Source organism: Rhineura floridana, chromosome 10, assembly GCF_030035675.1.
Source record: "Rhineura floridana isolate rRhiFlo1 chromosome 10, rRhiFlo1.hap2, whole genome shotgun sequence".
NCBI classification, from domain to species: Eukaryota; Metazoa; Chordata; class Lepidosauria; order Squamata; family Rhineuridae; genus Rhineura; species Rhineura floridana.
This window is the reverse complement of record NC_084489.1, coordinates 11,523,302-11,546,538: the sequence shown is the minus strand read 5'-3', so window position 1 is coordinate 11,546,538 and position 23,237 is coordinate 11,523,302. Positions and strand designations below refer to the sequence as shown.

The window sequence follows — 23,237 nt, the reverse complement described above, 5'->3', positions numbered from 1 at the left end:
TGCCCACACCCACAACTGGCATGTGGCCCCCAAAAGCTTCTCTATAAGGGAATGTTCCCAACTGATTTAATGTGAACATGTAGCACGCTGGTGCACACTGGCGGTGTAAACAAGCTAAAGTCAGAACAAACCTGGATTTATGGCTTGTTTCTCTCTAAACAAACCATGACTGGTAACCAAGGTTTATGCTTGGCTTGCTGCTTTGTTTGGGGGAAACAAACCATGCCAGACTCTGGTTTGCTTCCCAGCATTGTGGCAGCAGCAGAAGTAGGGGAGGAGTGGAATAAAAACTTTTCAGCAGTATATACCATCAATGCTGCAAGTCCACATTAAACCAGAGTTCGATCAATGTCATCAGAATTAATGGCATTTTTCTACTAGTTGTTAGCCTGTCCATTTTTCTTTTTGAAAGTTGATTTATTAATTATGCATTTGAAGAACATTTTGATTATTTAACATCGAAAAGGAGATTATACCAGGCTTGTCTGTCAACATACATTCCACTCCTCCCCCACCTACAGTATGCAATACTGTAATTCAGAAAGGGATGCACACTGTGCTTTTTCTGCACATCAGAATCAGTTTTCAGTCTAAATCCAGCAATTATATCTCTGAAAATACATTGTTATTTCATTACTTCTGGGGCCTAGGCTTAGCTCTGTCTTGCTGGGATGAATGTCATCTACTGAATTAAAATTCCAATATGTGATGCATGAAATTATTACATTAAAACTCTTTGTCTTGTTATGTCAGGAGTTTTTATCCCAGCAGGCCAGGTTGTTATCTCCCCCACTCCTCTCAGGCAAGTCTGAGAAATGGGCCAAGCTGCTCATCTGTCAATCACCTGGTGTCAGGTGACCTTTTTACCTGTAGGGATCTTCAGAACTCCTTTTCAAAGTACTACTTCGTGCAGTAGTGTGATGTTTCATTGTTACATGAGTTGTATAATAAGGTAATGCTTTGTATGGGGTTTGTATTAGAGTAAGTATGGTAAGTAGGGAGAGAGAGAGAGGAGGGAGTTAGAGTGTTGAGGAATGCTATGTGATGTTTGGTTGAGTGATGATGTGTTTATCTGTTGGTGTGTGGGAGTTGACTGTTGGATAGGCTGAATGCTTGAGGGAAAGAAGGTTGGTTTATTGAGGGCGGTGGTTACAAGGATAAGTTAGGTAGGATTAGAGTGTTATACTCTGAAGAGAATTTACCAAGTGCAAGACTAGTGAACATATGAACAATTTGAACAATGAGACTAGTGAACATTTGTACTAACCATATGCTTTCAGAACCAATTTATCAAGTAATCTTGTTTATATTTGTTCCACCTGTTTCATAAATGAAATATCTTTATTTTAACACAATGCCTGATTCTTGGCCTAACTATCATAGAGAACAAACAAGTTGGCAAAGGGGTGAATATAAGTGGATGCAGTTATTTATGGTGGCAGGGAAGTACTCAGTGGAGTGAAACAGTTGCTGGTTTCATAGGAGCAACCCACAGTTGAGCTCTTTAGTGGCAATAAAGTATCCTGAGGGGTTGGGACTTTTGGTTGCCAGCACAATCTATAAGTAAGAGCGGGGGGGAATAAACAAGGTTCCTAATAACAGCTTTACTTAACCCTTAGTGTGTGTGGTAAAAGTATATCTATCTGTTCGAGGCAGTGTGTTGGCAGGGGAGATACGGCAGGGCTTCTGAACATTGATTGTTGGATCTTCAGAAGCCTCTTTCAAAGCGCCAGGCAATATAGTGCTTTAAAAGGGGCTTTGCAAGCATGACTAATAAGCTGATGGCAATCCCTGCCTACACTTTTAACCAAGCCAGATTTTTACCTGGTCCACACCTGACATCATGTTTTACCTTGCAGGTAGACATGGCTTGGCCGAAATGGCCTCATGGGCCAAATGGGGAGTCCTGATGAGTCTAATTAGGCTGACAGGCTGGAGGTTCCGCACCCCTGTGTTACAGCATGGAGAAACTGGAAGCTGCAAAACCCATCTCATAGTTTTGCACCTTCATTTATTGCCGGCTATTGATGTCTGCTGTTGTAGAATTCTAAGGATTTCTGGACCACTTGATATTTATTGCTTTTTATTATTTTAATTGTATTTTATAATTTGTTGTACATTGTCTTACGATGCCTTCATAATAGACAGTATACAAATATTTCAATATAAATATTTTAGTAAATAAATAAAATAAATTTAGCAAAGAACTGAAAATACCCTAAGCTATGATGTTTGAGATTGCAAAATTTGAGTATGTATAGCATTGCGGTATTAGAGGAAAAGTAATTCCTTGAAACTGCATGTATTATTCAGTCCAGACTTTTTTAGGGGGTGGAATAAATATGGAGTTATCAGAAAATGTTATTTTACAACTGTGATACAGTTCATGAGATGGCTATCAGTACACTGCAAATGTTTGATTAAGACAATGAACAGATCAGACTTACGTAACTCTCCTACTTTCAGGATATCACACAGCATTTTAGTTAATTCAATACTACTTCGACCAAAAGGACATTCATGCTTGTCTTCTCGGCTGCTGTTTTCTAAAACAATCTGAAAAAGGTACAAAGAACTGAAGTTTAGAAGAGATATGGCATTAAGTGAGCATCATAAATAATTATGAACATATTTATTTAAATATTTTTATACCACCTTTCACAAATAAAGAGGGAACAAAGTCTCCTTAGTACCCACACAGTTGCCAATTGATGACAGAAATCTTGCAGTTCCCCACTCTCCCCATGCTGACTGCTGAGCTGTGGTCATGCAATCTCCCAAGAGCTCTGGGCAAACAAAAAATGAGTATGAGAGCTTGGGCTACTGCATCTTTGGGTGTGGATGTGCTAGACTAGCATCTGGTCTTGGTAATGGACTGGATAAAAACCAACAAACTGATCAACATACGGCTGACTGTTAGTGAGTGGTTCCCTAGATAGGATGTGTGGGGTGCAGCCTGCTCTGGAGAAGTTACACTCTCTCTGAAGAAGCATGTGTATAGCTTGGCAGTACTTCTCGATCCATTACTATTACTTGTGGCACAAACGGTCTCAGTCACAAGGAGTACCTTCCATCAGCTTTGGCTGGTGACTCAGCTATGCCTTATCTGGACAGGGACAGCATAATAGCTCTTATCTACATTCTGATAACTTCTAGATTACTGCAATGCATTATACATGGGGCTGCTTTTGAAAATGATTTGGGAATTGCAGCTGGTGCAGAATTCAGCAGCCAGGTTGCTGATGGTCTGAGCATATAACATCAGTCTTGGCATGGCTGCCCTGGCTACCAATTAGTGTCTGGGCTGAATTCAAAGTGCTGGTTTTGAAATATAATGGTTTATGTGGCTCAGGACAGCAATATCTCAAGGACCGTCTCTCCCCACATGAAGCAGTCTGTACACCGTGTTCAGTATCTGAGGCCCTTCTCTGTGTGCCTTCTCTGTGCAGAATGGGTCTTTTCACTGTTGGCTTCCTGCTTGTAGAATGCTCTCCCCAGGAAAGCACTCTTGGTGCCATCATTGTCTGCTTTTAGGCATCAGGCAAAAACATTTCCATTTACCCAGGCCTTGGTTCTTAATTTGGAGGGCAACTAGTTATGTTTGTGGCTTTTTTTTTGTGCTCATCCTCTAAGTGGAGTTGGTAGAAGGTGTGTGCATGCGTGTGTGTTTCAATGAGCATTTTAGGTCTTGTTTGAATGCTGTTTTAATATTTGGTTTTACTGTTTCTTGTTATTTCTATTTTTATTCTGTAAATTACTTTGAAACACTTTGGTGTAAAAAGTGACAGTTAAATATAATAAATAAAATAAAATGTGTGGGAGGGTCCTTGTCAGGGGAACACATTGCAGCAGATGTGTCCAACTGCTCCTATGTAGCTCTCGGTGTGCCTGAACAGATTTCACACAAGATAAATACTTTTTTTTTACAATATGGCAAAATTAGCATGGTTTAACTCTGGGGGAAAACCCTACATTTCTAGCTTGTCTCACGCAAAGTAACATTCAACAGAGTTCTATTTGAGAGCAACCTCTACATCTGCTTCTGGGAAACTGACAAGGGGCAAGTTCGCATGTAGCGCTAAGCCACCGTTAACCAAGGTTGATAAACCAACAACAACCCATGGTTTATGAGAATGGTTTGTTTGTGGTTAATAAACCATGGCTAAGTCAATCAAACTAGACCATGGCTTAGCATTATGTGTGAATTAAGCCACGTTAACAACATATTTTTATTCCATGACAGCAATGGTTTTCCAACTTCTTTCTTTTAGGCAACTGTTTACATACCAGTCTGTATGTTGAGGAAGCGCTGTGCATCTTTTGTAAAAACACTATTCACTGCACAGGATTCTGGGATATTTTTATTTTCAGTTTATGCCTGGTGCCATCCAGGCATGTTGGGCTCTACCATCTCTCCTTGAAAGATCTGTGCTCTAGAATGTACACAACCCTCCCCTGTAGCAATGCATTGTCCAAGATAGATAATGCACTATTTCAGGGAGCCCCTTGTTAATCTTCCAAGGAAGCCAGGGTTCCCTAAGAACACAGTTTGAAAACCACCACACTAATATGTACAAAAGGATACACACTAAAGTTTTTTTTTTTAAAAAATACATTTTTATAAGTCACTATGCAATCTTTAGCTATTTTAAGTACACAAATTAAGGGTGAAATATACACCTTCTCTAATCCCACCCTGATTCTCAAATTAGCACTTTAGAAAGAAGATAAAGTGATGTGTAGGGTTTGTGTGGGCTACCTGCAGAGCAATGGATTTCACCTTGAAATGATATCTATGATAAAAAGATTTGTTTAGAGTACTGGAAGTAGAAAAGTTTAATTTATGCACAAAACGATACAACATAGCTGAGAAACAAAACATTTTCACCTGATATAGCTCTGATTTCATTGAACATAAAGAGTTTTGTCTATATTAGTCTAGGTTCAAAACCACGGTAGAAATCCACATGGCTGTGATTTCACTAAATAACAAAAAATGCAGCTGCTAATACAGTATCTAACTGGAAAGCAGACTGAAGTTGAATCCTGAGAGCACCAGCTTTCATTAAAAAAACAAGAGGCAGGTTTCTAGCCTTAACAATTGTTGAGAAATATCCTACTTAATACATTGATAGTTTCTGCTAAAACAGAAAAAGAACATCTAGATTAGGATTTTAATGGCCAGGATTTTTCCCACTTGGTACTTACAACACGGAAACACTCCCTATGAGACCTTCTCTCCATTCCACAGTTCTATGCCCTCATATAATTTTTGTCCTCCTCTTAATGAGCTCCTTTCGCAACAAAAATTATTTCTGGAAATATGAAAGATGCTAAAATTCATATGTTTTGCCACCCCATCCTTCTCTAGTGGTAGTCAGTAATGTGAAGAAAGAGTGGACAAGCATTACATTGTACTGACTTCATTTGGTCTATTTTTTACAGCAAACCAATCTGACATATATATTTATTTTTATTATTATTATCTGACAGATCTGTAGATTGGGACATGATTTTCAATCAGATTACATGCTTCTCTGGGTTTTGTTATGTAGTTCCAGTGCACAAAAATATGTATTTTATGTAAAAAGTACATACAATATAAGTATTTTAATGGCATGCATTGAAAAGCAATGAAAAATATATTTTTTATGTAAGACGTGTGTATAAAAATGTATGCTAAATGCATACAAAAGTGTACAATTTAAATGTAAACCTTTGGTCTATTTTTTTTTTTAAACGTGCACAAAATAAGATGGAATAGACCTATATTTACCAGTAAAACTGAACTGGGACAGAATGAGGTTACTCAGTCCATCCCTAGCTGTCATGTCACATGGCTCTTTCCTAACTACATATTGTGGGCAAAAGTGGAGAACTTGTCATTGATAAATCTATTCATTACAGAATTTCAATGAGCAAAGCAATACGAAAGACAGAGAAGGGGGCCTGGTTTGCAAGTCATGGTAAGCCAAACCAAGGAACAAATCTCAGCTAAAACTTGTGATTATTGGGGAGTGAGCCCAGATTTGGATGACATGCCCTGTCCAACCTGAGCTTAGCTCAGCACAGTGTGGGAGGAAAAAAAATCCCCAAGGAGGAGCAAAGCAGCTGTTTTCTCCTCTCTTGGAGTGTGAATGTTTGCATGGTCCCAATAAGCCACAGTTTGATATACTGTGAGGAGCAAACCAGGACAGCGAGAGTGTGAAAGAGAAGAACGTATTTGCCTTCAACATGAGGTAAACATTCCATATTTATTTATTTTTTAAAAGATCAAGGCCTAAAATATCATTCAGTATGATTTTCCACTGCGAACTGTGTTTTGTCATACGCTCTACCAGAATTTCTCCAAAACAGATGGGAAGAAAAGTGCAAGTCCCAAGAAATTGCCTCTTGGTCAGAAAAGAAAACTATTGCAACGGCAGAGAATCTCCACCCCATTTCATATCAAAGAGTACCTTTGTAACCATGTAACTTTTCAACCATGTAAATATTACATAGTTAGGTCCTATAAAAGAGATGACAGGATGACAGATTCATTCACAGAGGAACCATATGATGAAGAACCAGAAATTTTAGAATGTGAGGTGAAAGCTGCTCTTAAAATTCTTCGAAGAAACAAATGACCAGGAATAGATGGCATACCAATACAGTTGCTACAAGCTACTGAGACTGAATCTGTCCAAAATTTGACAAAAATTTGTCAAGAAATATGGAAAAATAAACAATGGCCCACAGACTGGAAGGATTCAATATATATCCCAATTCCAAAGAAAGGGGATCCCAGAGAATGCAGTAATTACTGAACTATTGCCCTAATATCCCATGCAAGTAATGTAATGCTCAAGATTCTACAACAAAGGCTCTTACCATATATGGAGCGAGAAATACCAGACACCCAAGCTGGATTTAGAAAGGGAAGAGGCACCAGAGATCATATTGCAAACATACGTTGGATAATGGAACTGAGCAAGGAATTTCAGAAGAAAATCACCCTGTGCTTTATAGACTACAGCAAAGCCTTTGACTGTGTAAATCATGAAAAACTACGGAATGCTTTAAAAGAAATGGGGGTGCCCCAGCATCTGATTGTCCTGATGCACAACGTATACTCTGGACAAGGGGCTACTGTAAGGACAGAATATGGAGAAACCAATTGGTTCCCCATCGGAAAGGGTGTGAGACAGGGGTGTATTTTATCACCCTATTTGTTTAATCTGTACGCAGAACATATCATACGGAAAGCTAGATTGGACCAAGATAAACAAGGTGTAAAAATTGGAGGGAGAAACATCAATAATTTAAGATATGCAGACAATACCATACTCTTAGCAGAAACCGGTAATGATTGGAGGTCACTGATTCATAGGGTCGCCATAAGTCGTAATCGACTTGAAGGCACATAACAACAACAACAACAACAGGTATAAGGTAATTTGGAGGCTTCTAAGAAAATAATTGCTTATTAGTCCCTAATATTATTACCAGCCCTTGAAAAATTCAGTCTGTCCCCCATAGCCCAGCCTTCCTCATCTTGTTTTTATTACTGCAACTCCCATCAGCCCCAGCCAGCATGGTCAACAGTCAAAGATTATGGGAGCTGTAGTCCAAAACATCTGGAAGACAGCAAAATGAAGGCTACCATTACTCAAATAGGGCAACAGATCCCTCCATCTTTGCTGGGGCAGGGGTATGTAGAATATTATACTTATAGAAGATTCAGCAGGGTATAGTGATTAGACAGTCATAATTTGGGTATCAGAAAACATGGATCAAATCCATGCTATGTTATGAATCTCAGTGATATTGGAAAAGTCACTCTTAGACTAACCTATCTCATAGTTGTGAGAGGCTCTGCAACTGCTATGAAATTCTTCAAGGAAGAACAGATGTAAATTAAACAAATATATAAAAATAGATTCTGAAGATCCCCTCCCCTTAAAATTTGCCCCTTTCCTATAAGATAGCATATAAATATGGGGACAATTTACAGGTGATGAAGTAAAGCCTCTGTGCTGATTACGTTCCACTACCAGCATCCAGGCATTCAAGCTGTCATCTCATAAATACGTCAGACATCACCCACTAGAACTGCAGCATGGGAGAAAGTAGCTACTTAACCACAGTATTGGTACTCTTGCCAAATATCTCTGGCTCCTAGTCTTCTATGATGGAGAAAATGGCATAAATTCAACACTCCAGGTGAACACTAAACAGCTGAGAAATCAAAATACTTGGTTTCTTAAGAGCATTTTTTCCTTTGCTAGAAAACATAAAGGTTTCTACTACACTAATTGTGAAATGCTATGGGTAAAGATTTGTAGGTAACCTAAGAAACGCTTCTGCAATTTCTGTTTTCACATTTCAACAGAACATTTCAGGAACATCGTACATATTGAATGAGTCATTCCTTCTGCTTTAGAGCCTTTCAAAGTGGAAAACTAACAGTTCTCAAGTATGACAGAGATGATAAAAAGGATTGAACCAAAAAAAGTAACCATGCCATCTAACATTATTGAAATTAGATCTATGTTACTCCCCCCATCCTCTCCACCTCACACTCTCGTAATAAAAATTAAACCCTAGCACAACAGAAGGTGCTGTTTGATTGGTAATTTAGATACAGATAATAAAAGCAGGTAATAAAAATAAATGAAGAGGCAAAATAAAACGAAAGTATAGGGAAGAAGGCACCAGACTCAGTAATACCTTCGTTCTTGCAGTCACATTTGCTTGTTCTTACATTAACCCAACATATTAAGATTTCATGAGTGAATAAAATATTTAATGGTGGCAGTGTGTCTGCATGTCTCATAAGGCATGGTTACAGCAATTGATAAGAGAACAAGTTGAGAAACTTTGTTGTAATTTACATGATAAATAAAATGGCACTTTGAGGAATTGATAAGCAGAACAGCTTTCAACATCTGTCCATATTTACAGCACTAGTAAGAGGCAGAACCAAGAAAGAACCGCTGCAGCACTGGAGAAGACTTGCCGTCAGAGTGAACACATGAGCATCTGGGTGCTTCCTTGCTTCTCTGGACTGCTGTCTCTTGAATCAGCTGAAGTCCCTGGTAAGTGCTGTAAAGACTGGAACACCCTGCCTGGCCCTGAATCCACAGAGAGGCTGCATTCAATCTTGCAGCCTCTTGTATCAGCTCCCGGATGGGTCAGTGGCATAACAGCCTAGCAGCCCTTTGGGTGCTTGGGAACAGCTGGCCACCTTTGGGCAGCTAGTCTGCCCTGGCAGGGTAGCCACCAAAGGGGGTCGCCCTTTAGGGAGTTCCTGACCTGACCCAGCTTTGCCCACCTGGTTATACAGTGCAACACCAGCCCAGGCTGAAGGAATGAGGAGGGAGGCGTTGCTATGGTCTACAGAACTTCCATCTGTCACCAGGAAACCACTGTGTCTTGGAGCTAGCTGTGAGGGTCTGCACTCTGGTGTCAGACCAAGGAAACAGTAAACTAGAGTTGCTGCTGGTGTACTGTCCACCCTGCTGCCCAGCAGCTTCTCTGACCGAGCTAATAGAGGCCGTCTTGGCTGTGGTGTTGGAGGAGCCCAGAACGATAGTCCACGGTGATTTCAACGCCCATGCTGAGGGCTGCCTCTAGTGTTCCGGCTCAGGACTTCATGGCCTCCATGATGATCATGGGACTGTCTCAAGTTGTCACTGGTCCAATACATAAGACAGAGCACACTCTCAATCTGGTTTTTGCTGCAGATGGAGAAAAGGGTGGTTTGGAGATAGAGTGTGTGTTTGGATATCACCCCATTGTCATGGTCAGACTACTTCCTGATGAAGTTTAGACTTACAGCTCCAATCCTCCTCTGCAGGGGTGGTGGACAGATTAAGATGGTCTGCCCCGATTCCTCCACTGGATTCCTGAACACTGTTGGGGAGTATCCAATAGAAAGAGCAGGATATAGCCAACATATTATCTCACTGCTGAAAAAATTGTGCTGTCTGCCCATTAGTTACTGGTCAAAGTTCAAGGTTCTAGTTTTGGTGTACAAAGCCCTATGAAGCTTGGGACTAGGATACCTGAAAGATCGTCTTACCCCTTATATATGAGCATGTACTGCCTTCAAGTCAATTCTGACTTATGGCGACCCTATGAATAGGGTTTTCATGAGGCTGAGGGGCAGTGACTGGCCCAAGGTCACCCAGTGAGCTTCATGGCTATGTGGGGATTGAACCCTGGTCTCCCAGGTCGTAGTCCAACACCTTAACCACTACACCACACTGGCTCTCAGTGCCTTGCAAAAGTAATCAGACCCCTGACCAATGCTCTCATATTACTGAATTACAAATGGTACATTGTAATTTCATTCTGTATATTTTATTTTGAAACACTGAAACTGAAAATCAATCATTGTAAGGTGACATTGGTTTTATGTTGGGAAATGTTTGTAAGAAACAAAAAACTGAAACATGTTGCTAGCATAAGTGTTCAACCCCCACACATGAATATTTGGTAGAGCCACTTTTCGCTGCAATAACAGCTTTAAGTCTTTTGGGGTAGGTATGTACCAGCTTTGCACACAGTGTTGGAAAGATTTTGGCCCATTCTTCTTGGCAGATTTGCTCCAGGTCGTTCAGGTTGGTTGGACATCGCTTGTAGACCACAATTTTCAAAGAGCGCCACAGATTCTTATGGGATTGAGATCAAGACTTTGACTGGGCCACTGTAGGACACTCACCTTTTTGTTCTTGAGCCACTCCAAGGGCTTTGGCCTTGTGTTTGGGATCATTGTTCTGCGGAAAAGAGAATTTTCTCCCAAGCATCAGTTTTTTATTGGACTGAAGCAGGTTCTCTTGCAGCATTTCCCTGTATTTTGCTCCATCCATTCTTCCTTCAATTTTAACAAGATGCCCAGTCCCCGCTGAGAAGAAGCATCCCCATGGCATGATTCTGCCAGCACTACACTGTAGGGATGGTATGTCTTGAGGCATGGGCAGTGTTAGGTTTGTGCCACACATAGCGCTGTGAGTTTTGATCAAAAAGCTCTATCTTGGTCTCATCTGACCACAAAACCTTTTCCCACATCGCAGCTGGGGCACTCTTATGCTTTCTGGCAAACTCCAGTCATGCTTTCAGATGGTAATTTTTGAGTAACGGCTTCTTTCTTGCCACCCTCCCATACAGGTGATATGGTTGACTGGTGCACCATTATTCCACTCCCAGCCACTGAACTCTGTAGCTCCTTCAAAGTATCGTTGGCCTGTCTGTGGCTTCTCTCACAAGTCTCCTTCTTGTTCGAGCTCTGAGTTTTGAGGGGTGGCCTTTTCTTGGCAGTGCCTGGGTGGTGTGATGCAGCTTCCACTTCCTGATTATTGATTACTGATCCAACTGGGCTCACTTGGATATTACTTTGTACCCTTTTCCTAATCTATGCATTTGTATTACATTATATCTCTCTTCTGCAGAATGCTCTTTGGTCTTCATTTTCCTTCAGATCCACAGCCTGACCAATGGTCTTTCAACAGTTGGTTTTATCCTGACAATGTCACAGCAACTTTCATGGTTCACAGATGGAGGCCAATGGTAACATAACTGTGTCCTCGATAGGGCATTTTCTTTCATCTGTGTAAAACTGGGAGCTTCCACAGCACAGGGGTTGAATACTTATGGAAGCAACGTTTCAGTTTTTTGTTTCTTACAAACATTTCCCAGCATAAAACCAATGTAACCTTACAATAATTGATTTTGAGTTTCAGTGTTTCAAAATAAAATATCATACAGAACAACATTACAATGTACCATTTGTAATTCAGTAATATGAGAGCACTGGTCAGGGGTCTGATTACTTCTGCAGGGCACAGTATACCCAGCTGATCATTGTGTTCTTCAGGCAAGGGCTTTCAGCAGATACCATCTTATCAGGAGGTCCGTACTGCACAACATAGGAAATGGACTTTTAGTGTTGTGGCATCTACCCTTTGGAATCCCCCCCCTTAAATATTAGATAGATGCTATCTGTGTTATCTTTTTGGTGCCTATTGAAGACCTTCCTCTTTCAACAAGCCTTATCCCAGTCTGTGTTTGTTTTGAAATTCCTTTTTAAGATGTTTTTAATATTTTGTCCCTTGTTTCCCACCCTGGGCTTCTTCTAGGAGGAAGGGCAGGATAGAAATTTAATCACAAATACTAACACTAATACTAATATCAAACTGGGATTGCTCAACAGCTGGTCTTTGCAAGAAGAAAACACCTACACATATTTTAATGTCATTGATGGTATGCGTGTATGTGTATTATACATGTTTCCACATGTAAAGTAACACACACTGTGAATACAGATATCCTTTGTCATGGGATTCCCCCTTCTTACTGTGTCTGCCCTGAGCTCTCTGCCTTGATGCTATTTTCCATAATACATAAACATGGAAAAATATTGTCCTGCTGCAATTCGCTTGGCCACATGCAGGTGACAAGAAGTGGTGGTTGAGTGGCCCAGACAAGCCATGGGAGAATAGCCAGGACAGGCTGCAGCAGCTGGAATTGCTGTTTACGATGTTTTTAAAGATGTTTTGTTTAAGTATGTTCTAAAGTCTTTTGTTTTTAATATGCTTTAAAGTGCTTTTAGTGTTTTTGTTTGATGCCCTCAGCTCTTTCTGGGAGGAAGGAAGTGATAGAAAGGAGCCCCGGCAGGAGACTATGAGGGTCGAATGAACCCTCGCTGCAGGTTGACATCCAGGAAGTCTCTTAGAGCAGCCAGCTCAGGCTCAAACAATGAATATATGTGCCCAGAGGGAACTTGGGCTCCCGGGAGCAAGTGTATGGCACAGTTGTAGGGTCTATGCGGTGGCAACTGGTCAGCCTCCTTCTTGTCAAAGACATCCTGATAATCTTGGTACTTTGCAGGCAGGGAAGCCTCCTCAGGCAGGGTGGCCAATGTTGCTGCTGCTGCTGCCTCAGTAGACTGTCAGTGCTGTGTACAATAGTCCGACTGGAACATAATAGTTGCTTCCCCCCCTCAAGATAGTAGGATCATGTTGCATCAACCAGATCATCCCTGGAACCACCTGGAATTGGGGCAGGGCAGCTAGGTAGAAGGACAGTTGTTCTACATGCCGAGGTAGCTCCACCCACAACCCAGCAGTTGCCTGTGTGACTGTTCCTGATGTCAAGGGCCGCCCGTCTATGGTTTCCAAGGACAGGAGAGTCTCAAGCATGGTGATTGGGATGCCATGTTGTTTAGTAAAGTCTAAATCCATAAAGTTGCTGGACACCCCTGAATTGACCATGGCAAACACTTGGACGCTTTGGCCTGAGGGCAAGCCTAAACAGATTGGCAGGTATAAAGCGGACTTTGGCAGGATAGGGCCAACTTGAGGTCCCTGGCTTACAATCGATTGCAGCTCATGGACTTGTACAAGAGCTGGGATCTGGAGTTTTCCTGCACCCTCTCCAACTTAGAGGGGCATGCCTTTGCGAGGTGTCTCACCTTCTCACAGTAAGACACAACCACTCTCCGTGATGCTTCTTCTTCTCTGCCTCTGTCAGACACAGACATGCCACACCAATCTGCATGGGCTCCACCCCCGACTGGGTGGAGGTTCCCATGCTGGGTGAGAAGCACGTGCGAGGGAGTGGTGTGGGAGGCTAGGCTCAGGTTGTCTCCACCTTGCATTCTAAGTGATGACCTTCAAGTCAGCTGCTTATCTGCAGGCACAGCTGGATGAGCTCTCATAAAGTATCTGATTGTAGGGTTCGTACCAATTCATTGAGGATCTCACTGTTGAGGCTGTTATGGTATTGGTACATCAAAGAGGACTCATTCCAGTCCATTTCTTGGGCCAGGATACGAAAAGTGTTGATGTAAGTCCTAACAGAGTTCTTGCCCTGCTGCAGGGTTCTCAATTGGTGGGCTACAGTGGCCTTCCACTGGATGTCCTGAAAGATTTCTGCCATGGCCTCTACAAAGTTATCATACTGGGCTAGCATGGGCTCGTTCTGAAGCAACAGAGGTGTTACCCTCTGGGCAGCCTTCCCTTCCAGGAGACTGATGACAAAGACCACTTTCAAGGAGTCATTGGGAAAATCCGACTGCCACACACAGATGTAGCACTCGCACTAAGCGATGAATGTGGTGAACTATCCTCCCACTGTAACGGAGGGATACTCCCATAGGCATCCTGACACGAGGCACAGGCACTGGAGGGGCTGGGGCAGCCCTCTGCTGCAAGACTGACATTTGCTTCCCAAGCTGAGTCACAGGTCCAAAGTCTGATTCTCCATTCGGAGGGCCTGAGTCTCAGCTTGGAGTTTCTGGAGTTCAACTAGCATGGTCCCAAAGGTTCTCTGATAGCCCTCCACTGTCCCGCCACTCATTTCCAGCTCAGTCATGGGGTTGTTGGGTGGAGGAAGTGATGGCTGAGTCAAACTATCTGGCCAAAACTCGAAGAACTCAGACTGAAACACGGCTGTGATTTTTTCTTTTATTGTAGTAACAGAAAGTTTCAATTAAATGCCCTTCATGAATCTATCTATGGCTCACTCAGAACTCAGCATTTCTCCAGGTCTAACTAGGCACAAGTTCACTGCACTAAGATGTTGACTCAGCAACTCCTCCTCCCCCCATTCAGCTTAAGTAAGGCTGGGTAAAACACTGCTTGTGTGTGTTAGCTGTCACTGTTGAGAACACATGCACAGGCAAAGACTCCGCCTCAACTGTGTCTGTTGAATTTCCCACCACATTTGCCTCCTGGCACAAGGCGAAAGTGGAGCCTCCATCACCGTCTCATCTTCCCCCTCAGAGGGAATAGGGCTATCTGCTGGCAATGCAGGCGCAGGGACAGGGGAAGTGTCAGGATGGGAAACAACCGGCTGCTCAGGTTGACTCTCTACAGGGATATCTGGAGCTGCTGGGGTTGAACTGTCAAAGTCCAGAGCTGCGGCACCTTCTGAATCCAACTCCCCGCTCAGCCCTTCACCGGCTCGACCATCCCACTCTAAGTCCTCCTCCTCTTCTGCTTTGTTCTCATCAGTCCACACCCCTCCATCAAGGCTCATGACACTTATTAAAGATCCATCAGTTGGCAATCATTCATCTGATACAGAAACATAATTTTGTACTTGTTCAGGGGGTAAATAGAAGAAAATAAAACCAGTCTGAAATGTCAAACGAGATTAAGATTTGTCAGCTAATGTGAAGGGATTAAATTTCCCAATAAAAATAAATAAATTTGCAAAACTTTGAAAAAAGAAAAAGCATCCATAATTTTGTTACTGGAAAACACATTTAAAAAGGTAATGAACATTTGCTCGAGAAATTAAAATGAAAATATACTATACAAGCATCTGCTGACAGAAAGGGGGGTTGCTATAATAACAACTAAATCCTGTGCTGTATGTTTTTCATCCTGGATTAAAGATTCAAATGGCAGATATTTGTTTGGGATTGGCAGATTAGGGGGAAAGAGTATTTAATACGTTGTATTAAAAAAAAGGTTTCCATAAAGAGTTAAATAATATTCTTACTGACAAAGAGATTCTTTCCGGGTGGTGACTTTAATGGGGTTACAAACTTTAATAGATACAACAAAAACAGACAGAAAAACAGGCATTCTCCCAAAGTTATTTCTACAAAATATTAAACATACAGTGCTGGTTGATATTTGGAGGCACTTTCATCCCAACGGCAGGGACATATATATTTTTTTATATATTTCACAATTCTCATCAAGAATTTATTTATTGTTGATTTCACCATCTTTAACTGAAGCAATAACAAAAGCAGATGCACAAATTTATGCTGATCATGGACCTAAAAGAATTGATCTTTGAGCAAGGCCCAATTAGTTAAAAACTGGAGCTTAGATAATTTTTTGCTTTAGAATATGGTGGGCCATAAAAATTAAAGAATATTTCCAGATCAATAATTTCTCAGATTTAACAAAAGTAACAATTTGGGAAGCTTCTAAAGCAGTTATTAGGGGTGAATTAATATCAAAATCTTTCTCTCTGAAGAAAGAAGGTTATAACAGAATTGAATAATATGCTCTGTTGAATATAACCGAGTAAAATAAAATGTTTGGAGCAAGAACGTAAGAAAAGTTGCTCTACATTAGCATATAAAAACTGGAATTACTTAAGAAAGCTTGATTTAATTAATACCAAAGAGGTAGAGGTAGATTAAGATATTAATTTATTATTTAAATAATTTATGTACTGCTTATGTTTAAATAAAATTCTAAGCAGTGTACAACTTAAGTGAAAAATTATGGAATGATCCTTTTGACGAGGTGCGCCTGGTGCCAACACTGTTATCTTTTCGGCGCCAGGTCAAGACTTTCCTCTTCTCCCAGGCATTTTAGCATGTGTTCTATATTGTTTTAAATTTTTTAATTGTGTTTTAAATTGTTTTTAAAAGATGTATTTTAAATTGTATTTGTTTTTAGTTATTGTAAACCGCCCAGAGAGCTTCGGCTATGGGGCGGTATACAAGTTTAATAAATAAATAAAATAAATAAATAAATATCTTGAAATAGCAAATACAAAAAATCAATAAAATACAATTAAGAACTGAACAAAACATTCTCTTTAGTATCAATATATAGTATGGTATAAACATTGTATATAAAATTAAGTACAAGAAATGCAAAATAAATTATAACAAACATAGCAGACTATACAAAATATTCCTTAGGCTTCAAGAAAAAAAAATCAAGTTAAAAGAACAACCATATTTTTAAACATAGTGGATTAAACAAAATAAATCAGCTTATTTCTTAATCACAATATAACAAAAAACAAAACAATTAAAACAGCCAGCCCTCTTTATAATAACAAACAGAATTTTGTCTAACTACAGTTGAAAATAGATATCCTTTAGTTTACTCAAACTCCCTTACAAGATCAACACATTCATGTTCATCAAACATATCAACATTCTAAACCAAAACATTCAAGCTTACTATTATAGCTCACCTCAAATCACACACTACAAGCACTTACATAATTCAATCTCGCATCCTAAAAACAGCACACTCACTTGTCCACACCATGAGAACCATACAAATCTAAACACATACAAACAAATAACACACACAAACACACTCTAAACAAAACATTCATACCAAACACACACCCTTGTCTCTCACCCAAGGGGGAAGAAACTATTCCCACCACGACATCATCCTAGGGATACAGAAACCACTTTTTCCAACATAGCAGGAAAAAGATCCTTAAGTCAAACATTTTTTAAGAAAGGCAGTAAGCCAGATAAGATACTTGCTCATATGGTAAAGAGAAAGCAAAATAATAAGGTCTTGCAAATAAAAGAAAATGGTAATGCTTATGTGAAGTCAGAAGACACTGCAGATGAATTTCAAAAGTTCTATGAAAAGTTGTACACTTTTGATAGTCCTCAAAGTTATGATATCCAAGCTTTTTTTCCAGAAAAATTGAACTTGCCCAATTGGCCCCATGGATATTGAGGAGTTTCAGAAACCAATTACTAACAATCCAGAATTTATTATTTATTTATTAGATGTATATCCTGCCCTTTCTCCCAGTAGGAGCCCAAGGTGGCAAACAAAAGCCCTAAAAACACTTTAACAGATCATAAAAACAGACTTTAAAATATTAAAACAAAACAACTATTAAAAACATATTAAAACAAAACATCCTGAAAAACGTTTTTTAAAAGGTTTAAAAACATCTATTTTTAAAAAAAAAAGGTTTAAAAACATCTATTTTTTTAAAAAAAGGTTTAAAAACATATTAAAAAGCAATTCCGACACAGACGGGGATAAGGTCTCTACCTAAAAGGCTTGTTGAAAGAGAAAGGTCTTCATTGAAAAGATAACAGACATGGTGCCTGTCTAATATTTAAGGGGAGGGAATTCCAAAGGGTAGGTGCCACTACACTAAAGTTCTGTTTCCTATGTTGTGCAGAATGGACCTCCTGTTAAGATGGTTTCTGCAGGAGGCCCTCACCTGCAGAGTGCAGTGGTCGACTGGGTAAGATGGTCTTTCAGGTATCCTGGACCCAAGCTGCATACGACTTTGTACACCAAAACTAGAACCTTGAACTTAGTCCGGTAGCTAATAGGTAGCCAGTGCAATTCTTTCAGCAGTGGGGTGACACATTGGCGATACCCTGCCCCAATGAGCAGTCTTGCCGCTGCAGCCTCCAGACCAACCTCAAGGGTAGCTCCATATGGAGCACATTACAGTAATCCAGCCTGGAGATTACCATTGCATGGACAACAGTAGTCAGGCTATCCCGGTCCAGAAATGGCCACAGCTGTCTTACCAGCCGAAGCTGTAGAAGGCACTTATAGCCACTGAGGTCATCTGAGCCTCTAGCAACAAACATGGGTCCAGGAACACCCCCTGACTACGGACCTGCTCTTTCAGAGGAAGTACACCCCATCCAAAGCAGGCATCTGACCAATAACCCAAACTTGGGAACCACCCACCCACAGTGTCTGTGTCTGGTTAGGATTCAGACTCAGTTTATTGGTCCTCATCCAGCCCACAACCGAGTCCAGGCACCAGACCAAGGTTTGCACGGCCTCTCCCAATTCAGATGCTACAGAGAAATAGAACTGGGTATCATCAGTGTACTGCTGGTACCTCGCCTCAAATCTCCTGATGACCGCTCCCAATAGCTTCACATAGATGTTAAACTGTATGGGGGACAAGATGGTACCCTGTGGCATCCCACAGCACAACTGCCAGACTCAGAAGGACACCATGGTCAATGGTATCAGAAGCCACTGAGATATCAAGTATGAATAACAGGGTCACACTCCCTGTCCTTCTCCCAATAAAGGTCATCCATCAGGGCGACCAAAGCCGATTCAGTCTCATAATCAGGTCTGAACCCAGACTGGAATGGGTCAAAATAATCTGTTTCATCCAAGAGTACTTGCAATTGCTGTGCCACAACCCTCTCAATCACCTTCCCTAAAAGGAGAGTTTTTGCAACTGGAGTGTAGTTGTCGCAAATCAATGGGCTTTTTCAGGAGTGGTTGGATCACCCCCTCTTTCAGGGAGGCTGGAACCACACCCTGGAGCCACTCGGTCAAACCCCTTCAGCAAGCTTTAATTAGCCAAGAAGGGCAAGGATTGAGAGGAAATGTTGCTGGCCAGTCGTTGCAACCATCTTGTCCATGTCATCAGGCCACATCAACTGAAACTGTTCCCAAGTAGTTGCAGCAGATGTTGCACTGGACATTTTACTGGGGACTACGGTAGATGTGGATGATGTATCAAGATTGCTACATAGATGAGCAACTTTACCCTCAAAGTGCCTTGCAAATAATTCACAGTGGGCCTCCGAATGGTGTAAAACTCCATATCATGGAGTTGATGTCAACAGGCCCCTGACAATACAGAAAAGCTCCACTTGATGGCTACTTGTGGATGCCATTGTGGCAGAGAAGTGGGCCTTCTTTGCCACCCTCACAGCCACACAGTAGACAAGGTTATGATGTTTTACTTGTGCCTGATCAGCCTCACAGCATGCCTTTCGCCACTTGCTCTCTAGCTGTCATCCAGCCTATTTCATTGCCCTTAGCTTACTGGTGTACCAAGGTGCAAATCAGGCTCCGCAATGCCAGAGAGGGCACTCAGGGGCAACCATGTCAAGAGCGTGACATGCCTCACTGTTCCACAGCGTGACAAGGGCTTAAACAAGGTCATGTGCTCTATCTACTGGGAACTCCCCCAGGGCATTCAGGAATCCAGTGGATTCCATCAGTCTCTGGGGGCAGACCATCTTAATCTGTCCATCACTCCTGCAGGGGAGGATCAGAGCCATAAGTCTAACTTCACCAGAAAGTGGTCTGACCATGACTTTAGGGTGACATCCCTCCTCATCTCCAGACCACCCCTTCCTTCTGGAGCAAAAACCAAGTCAAGGGTGTGCCCTGCCCTATGCATTGGGCTGGTGACAACTTGAGACCATGGTTGTCATGGAGGCCATGAAGTCCCAAGCTGGAGCACTAGAGGCAGCCTCAGCATGGACATTGAAATCACCCAGGACTATCGTTCTGGGCTCCTCCAATACCACAGCCACAACCACTATTAGATACAATAAATGAGATTATGCAAACAAAGTTTCCCCAAAATCATATGACCAAGTCAGAATTGTAGTGATCTCTAAGAAAAAGAAAGGTCTTAGTAAAATAGACTCTTACAGGCCCATTGCATTATTAAATTAAGTTTTTAAAATATGGACTTCTACTCTGGCAGCTAGAATGAATAATATAATAGTTAAATGTATAAAGGATGATCAAACTGGTTTGATTAAAGATAGAAAATTATCATTAAACACACAGGACATTAAATATCATTTCGTTTATGAATAATTCAATTCACCCATTTGCTATACTATTTGTAGATGCTCAAAAAGCATTTGACTGTTTAGAGTGGAACTTTCTTTACCATACACTTGAACATACAGGCCTCAGGTGAAGATTTTTGTCATGGATTAAATTAATCTGTTCAAATCCCACTGCAGTTGTTTCAGTTAATAGGACTTTCTTAAAGGAATTTAATTTAAAGAGAGGGACCCAACAAAGCTGTCCCCTCTCTCCTCTACTGTTTGCCCTTTCCACAGAACCTTTTGCAGAAACAGGACCAGTGAAATAGTAAAGGGGTTTACAGTAGGAAAAGAAAATTTCAAAGTGTAAGTTTATATGCAGACGATGTAGCCTTGTTCCCCAAGGATCCAGAAATTTTTTTGAAGATGTTTAAATTAATTAAAGAATACAATAAGGTATCAGGTTATAAAATTAATTTTACTAAATCTAACCTAATTTGTTTCAATGTTGAAAAGCATGTTATGAAAAGACCTGTAGACCAATACAAAGATGGTCTAAAGAGCAACCGGTTAAACATCTAGGTATATGGATATTTACTGTAAAAATGTAGGGGAAGTAATGAAATATAATCATGACAAATTATTCCAAGAAGTCAGATCTGACTTGAATAATTGGCTAGGATTAAACACCTCTTGGATGGGAAAAATCACACTTATACAGATGATACTACCACCAAAAATATTGTACTTGTTTTCAAACCTCCCATTAAAGGTTCATCCAAAGGTTATCGGAGAATGCCAAAAGTTTTGTCTGGGAAACAAAAAGGCTGAGGGTGGCTATGAAAACATTATTTAATAAACTGGATAAGGGCAGTTTCACACTTTCGACATTAAAAAAATATTATTAAGCCACCATGTTAGCTAAATTAAGCAGCTGGATTCATGGGGATAGATTAATTGCTATAGAACAATTAAATTTCATGACTAATTTAAGAAATACTCTCTGTTATACAACAAGATCTGATCAGGAAATAATTAAAACCAACCCCTGTATATCTGTGATTTATAACAATTGACATAAAAGTATGCCATAAAAGTACACAACTAAGTGGAGTACGCCATTCACTCCACTGCCCTGTTTAATGTTTTCAAGGGTGAGAATATGAAAGGGGGGGTTAAACAGAACTGGTATATTTAAAGATGGCGGCGAAGTAGGAGGATGTGGATTGGAGTTCCTCCGCCGCCTTAACATTTAACATTTACATTTAACATCAATTAATATCTTTAAAACATCTCTGAAAGGCTCCTGGACCATTCTGGATTGTGTGAAGGGGTGAGCAAGCGCGTTGTCTCCCCCTTTTTTAATACCATCCCGTGGAGATCTCCCCGTGCCTTACCTATGGCTGGCATTTTTACTTTGGGCCAGGAGGCGTTTCCCGGTGCCGGCTGTGATTTTTGCCTCTCGTTGGGACTGACGCTGGCTCTTCCGACGCCGTGGTTGCTGTGGCCCGGGGCTTCGTTGCGGCCTGCCGCCTCCTGTTCCAGCTGCGGCTCTTCGGGGCGCTTGGTCGCTGTTGGTGTTGCGGTGGCTGGTTGGCTGCGGGTGGCCACGTCCGTTGTGGGTGTGGCTGTGTTTGCTGGTGCGGCGGCTGTGTCGCTCGCTGCCTTTTTGCTGCGTGCCGCTGTTGCTGTGCCTGGTCCGGACGTTTCTGCCGGCTGGTGTTTTGCGCCTTCGGGGCCGGCGCTTGGGGCCGCGGCTTGGATTGTTCTGCTGCCGCCGCCGCGGTTGCTCGGTGGGGCAGATGTTTCCTCGCCGCCGTTGTTGCGGCCTATGCCCGTCGCCACGGCCCATTGGGGCGTCTGTGTTATCGTTGCCGCTAATGCGGCTTGCGCCCGTTGCTGTGGCCGTGCTGCCGCCGCCCTTGCTTGTCGGCTTGAGGACATCTTGCTTGGACAGGAGAGAGTGACTGGCAGCAGGAGTTAAAAAGAAGAAGTGCCAGCGAATGGAAGCTAGTTCATCCAACGTCATCTGGATCAAGGAAGTCGGAGGCTTTTTATTTTATTTTATTTTATTTTTATTTCAATTTTATTATTTTTTAATTTTAATTTTAATTTTATTTTAATTTATTCTATATTTTTATTTTTTATTTTATTTTAGTATTATTTTTATTTTTATTTTCATTTTTGATTTTTTAATTTTAAGCTAATTTTAGGGGTGGGGGGCCTGCCTGATCGGCAGACGGGGAGGGGGACATGTGTAAGCTGGAGGAGAATAATGTGGGGAGCCACGGTATCGTGAGGCTTGGCAGCAGACCCTGGAAGGGCGGAGGTGGCAGGCCACGCCAGGTTAGGGGAACAAGGGATAGATGTATTGTACCCATCCCTTGTTCCGGGCCTGCCCTAAACCAGAAGATAACTGGGGGATGTAAGACTCCATCCAACCTTCGACTGCTGTTATGTAACGCCAGGTCTGTAGTTCAGAAAACATCACTCATCCATGATCTTATTCTGGATGAGCATGCAGACCTGGCGTGCATTACGGAGACCTGGCTGGACGAGGCCTCGGCTCCTATACTTGAGGCCATGTGTCCAGCGGGTTTCCGATATGCACAGCAGCCGAGGATTGGTAGGCGGGGAGGGGGTGTGGCAGTTATTTATCGAGAGTCCTTGATTTTCGCCAGACCTCCTCTCCACGAGACCAAGTTTGTTGATTGTATGTACTGGAGGTTGGGACCAAAGGGCAGTTTAGGAATTCTGCTGATGTACCGCCCACCCCGCTGCACGGCAGACTCCCTGGCCGAGGTGCTCGAGGTGGTCGCGGCTGTACGGTTGTTTACCCCGAACTTATTGGTTTTGGGGGATTTCAACGTGCATGCCGAGGCCATTCTCACTGGAGCCCCTCAGGATTTCATTGAAACCATGACTTCATTGGAACTGCAACTAAGTAATATGG

General features: G+C 41.6%; 1 protein-coding gene across 4 annotated transcripts in view; it reads right to left on the bottom strand.

Annotated features, from left to right (window-relative positions):
• The window catches only part of ELMO1 (engulfment and cell motility 1), a 504,161-nt gene that overhangs the window by 197,578 nt on the left and 283,346 nt on the right, over window positions 1-23,237 (bottom strand). For all 4 annotated transcript variants that reach the window (XM_061587900.1, XM_061587901.1, XM_061587898.1 and 1 more), the window contains one exon: window positions 2,448-2,556. In XM_061587900.1, coding sequence (XP_061443884.1) covers window positions 2,448-2,556 — 109 coding nt within the window. The remainder of the gene's footprint in view (window positions 1-2,447; window positions 2,557-23,237) is intronic.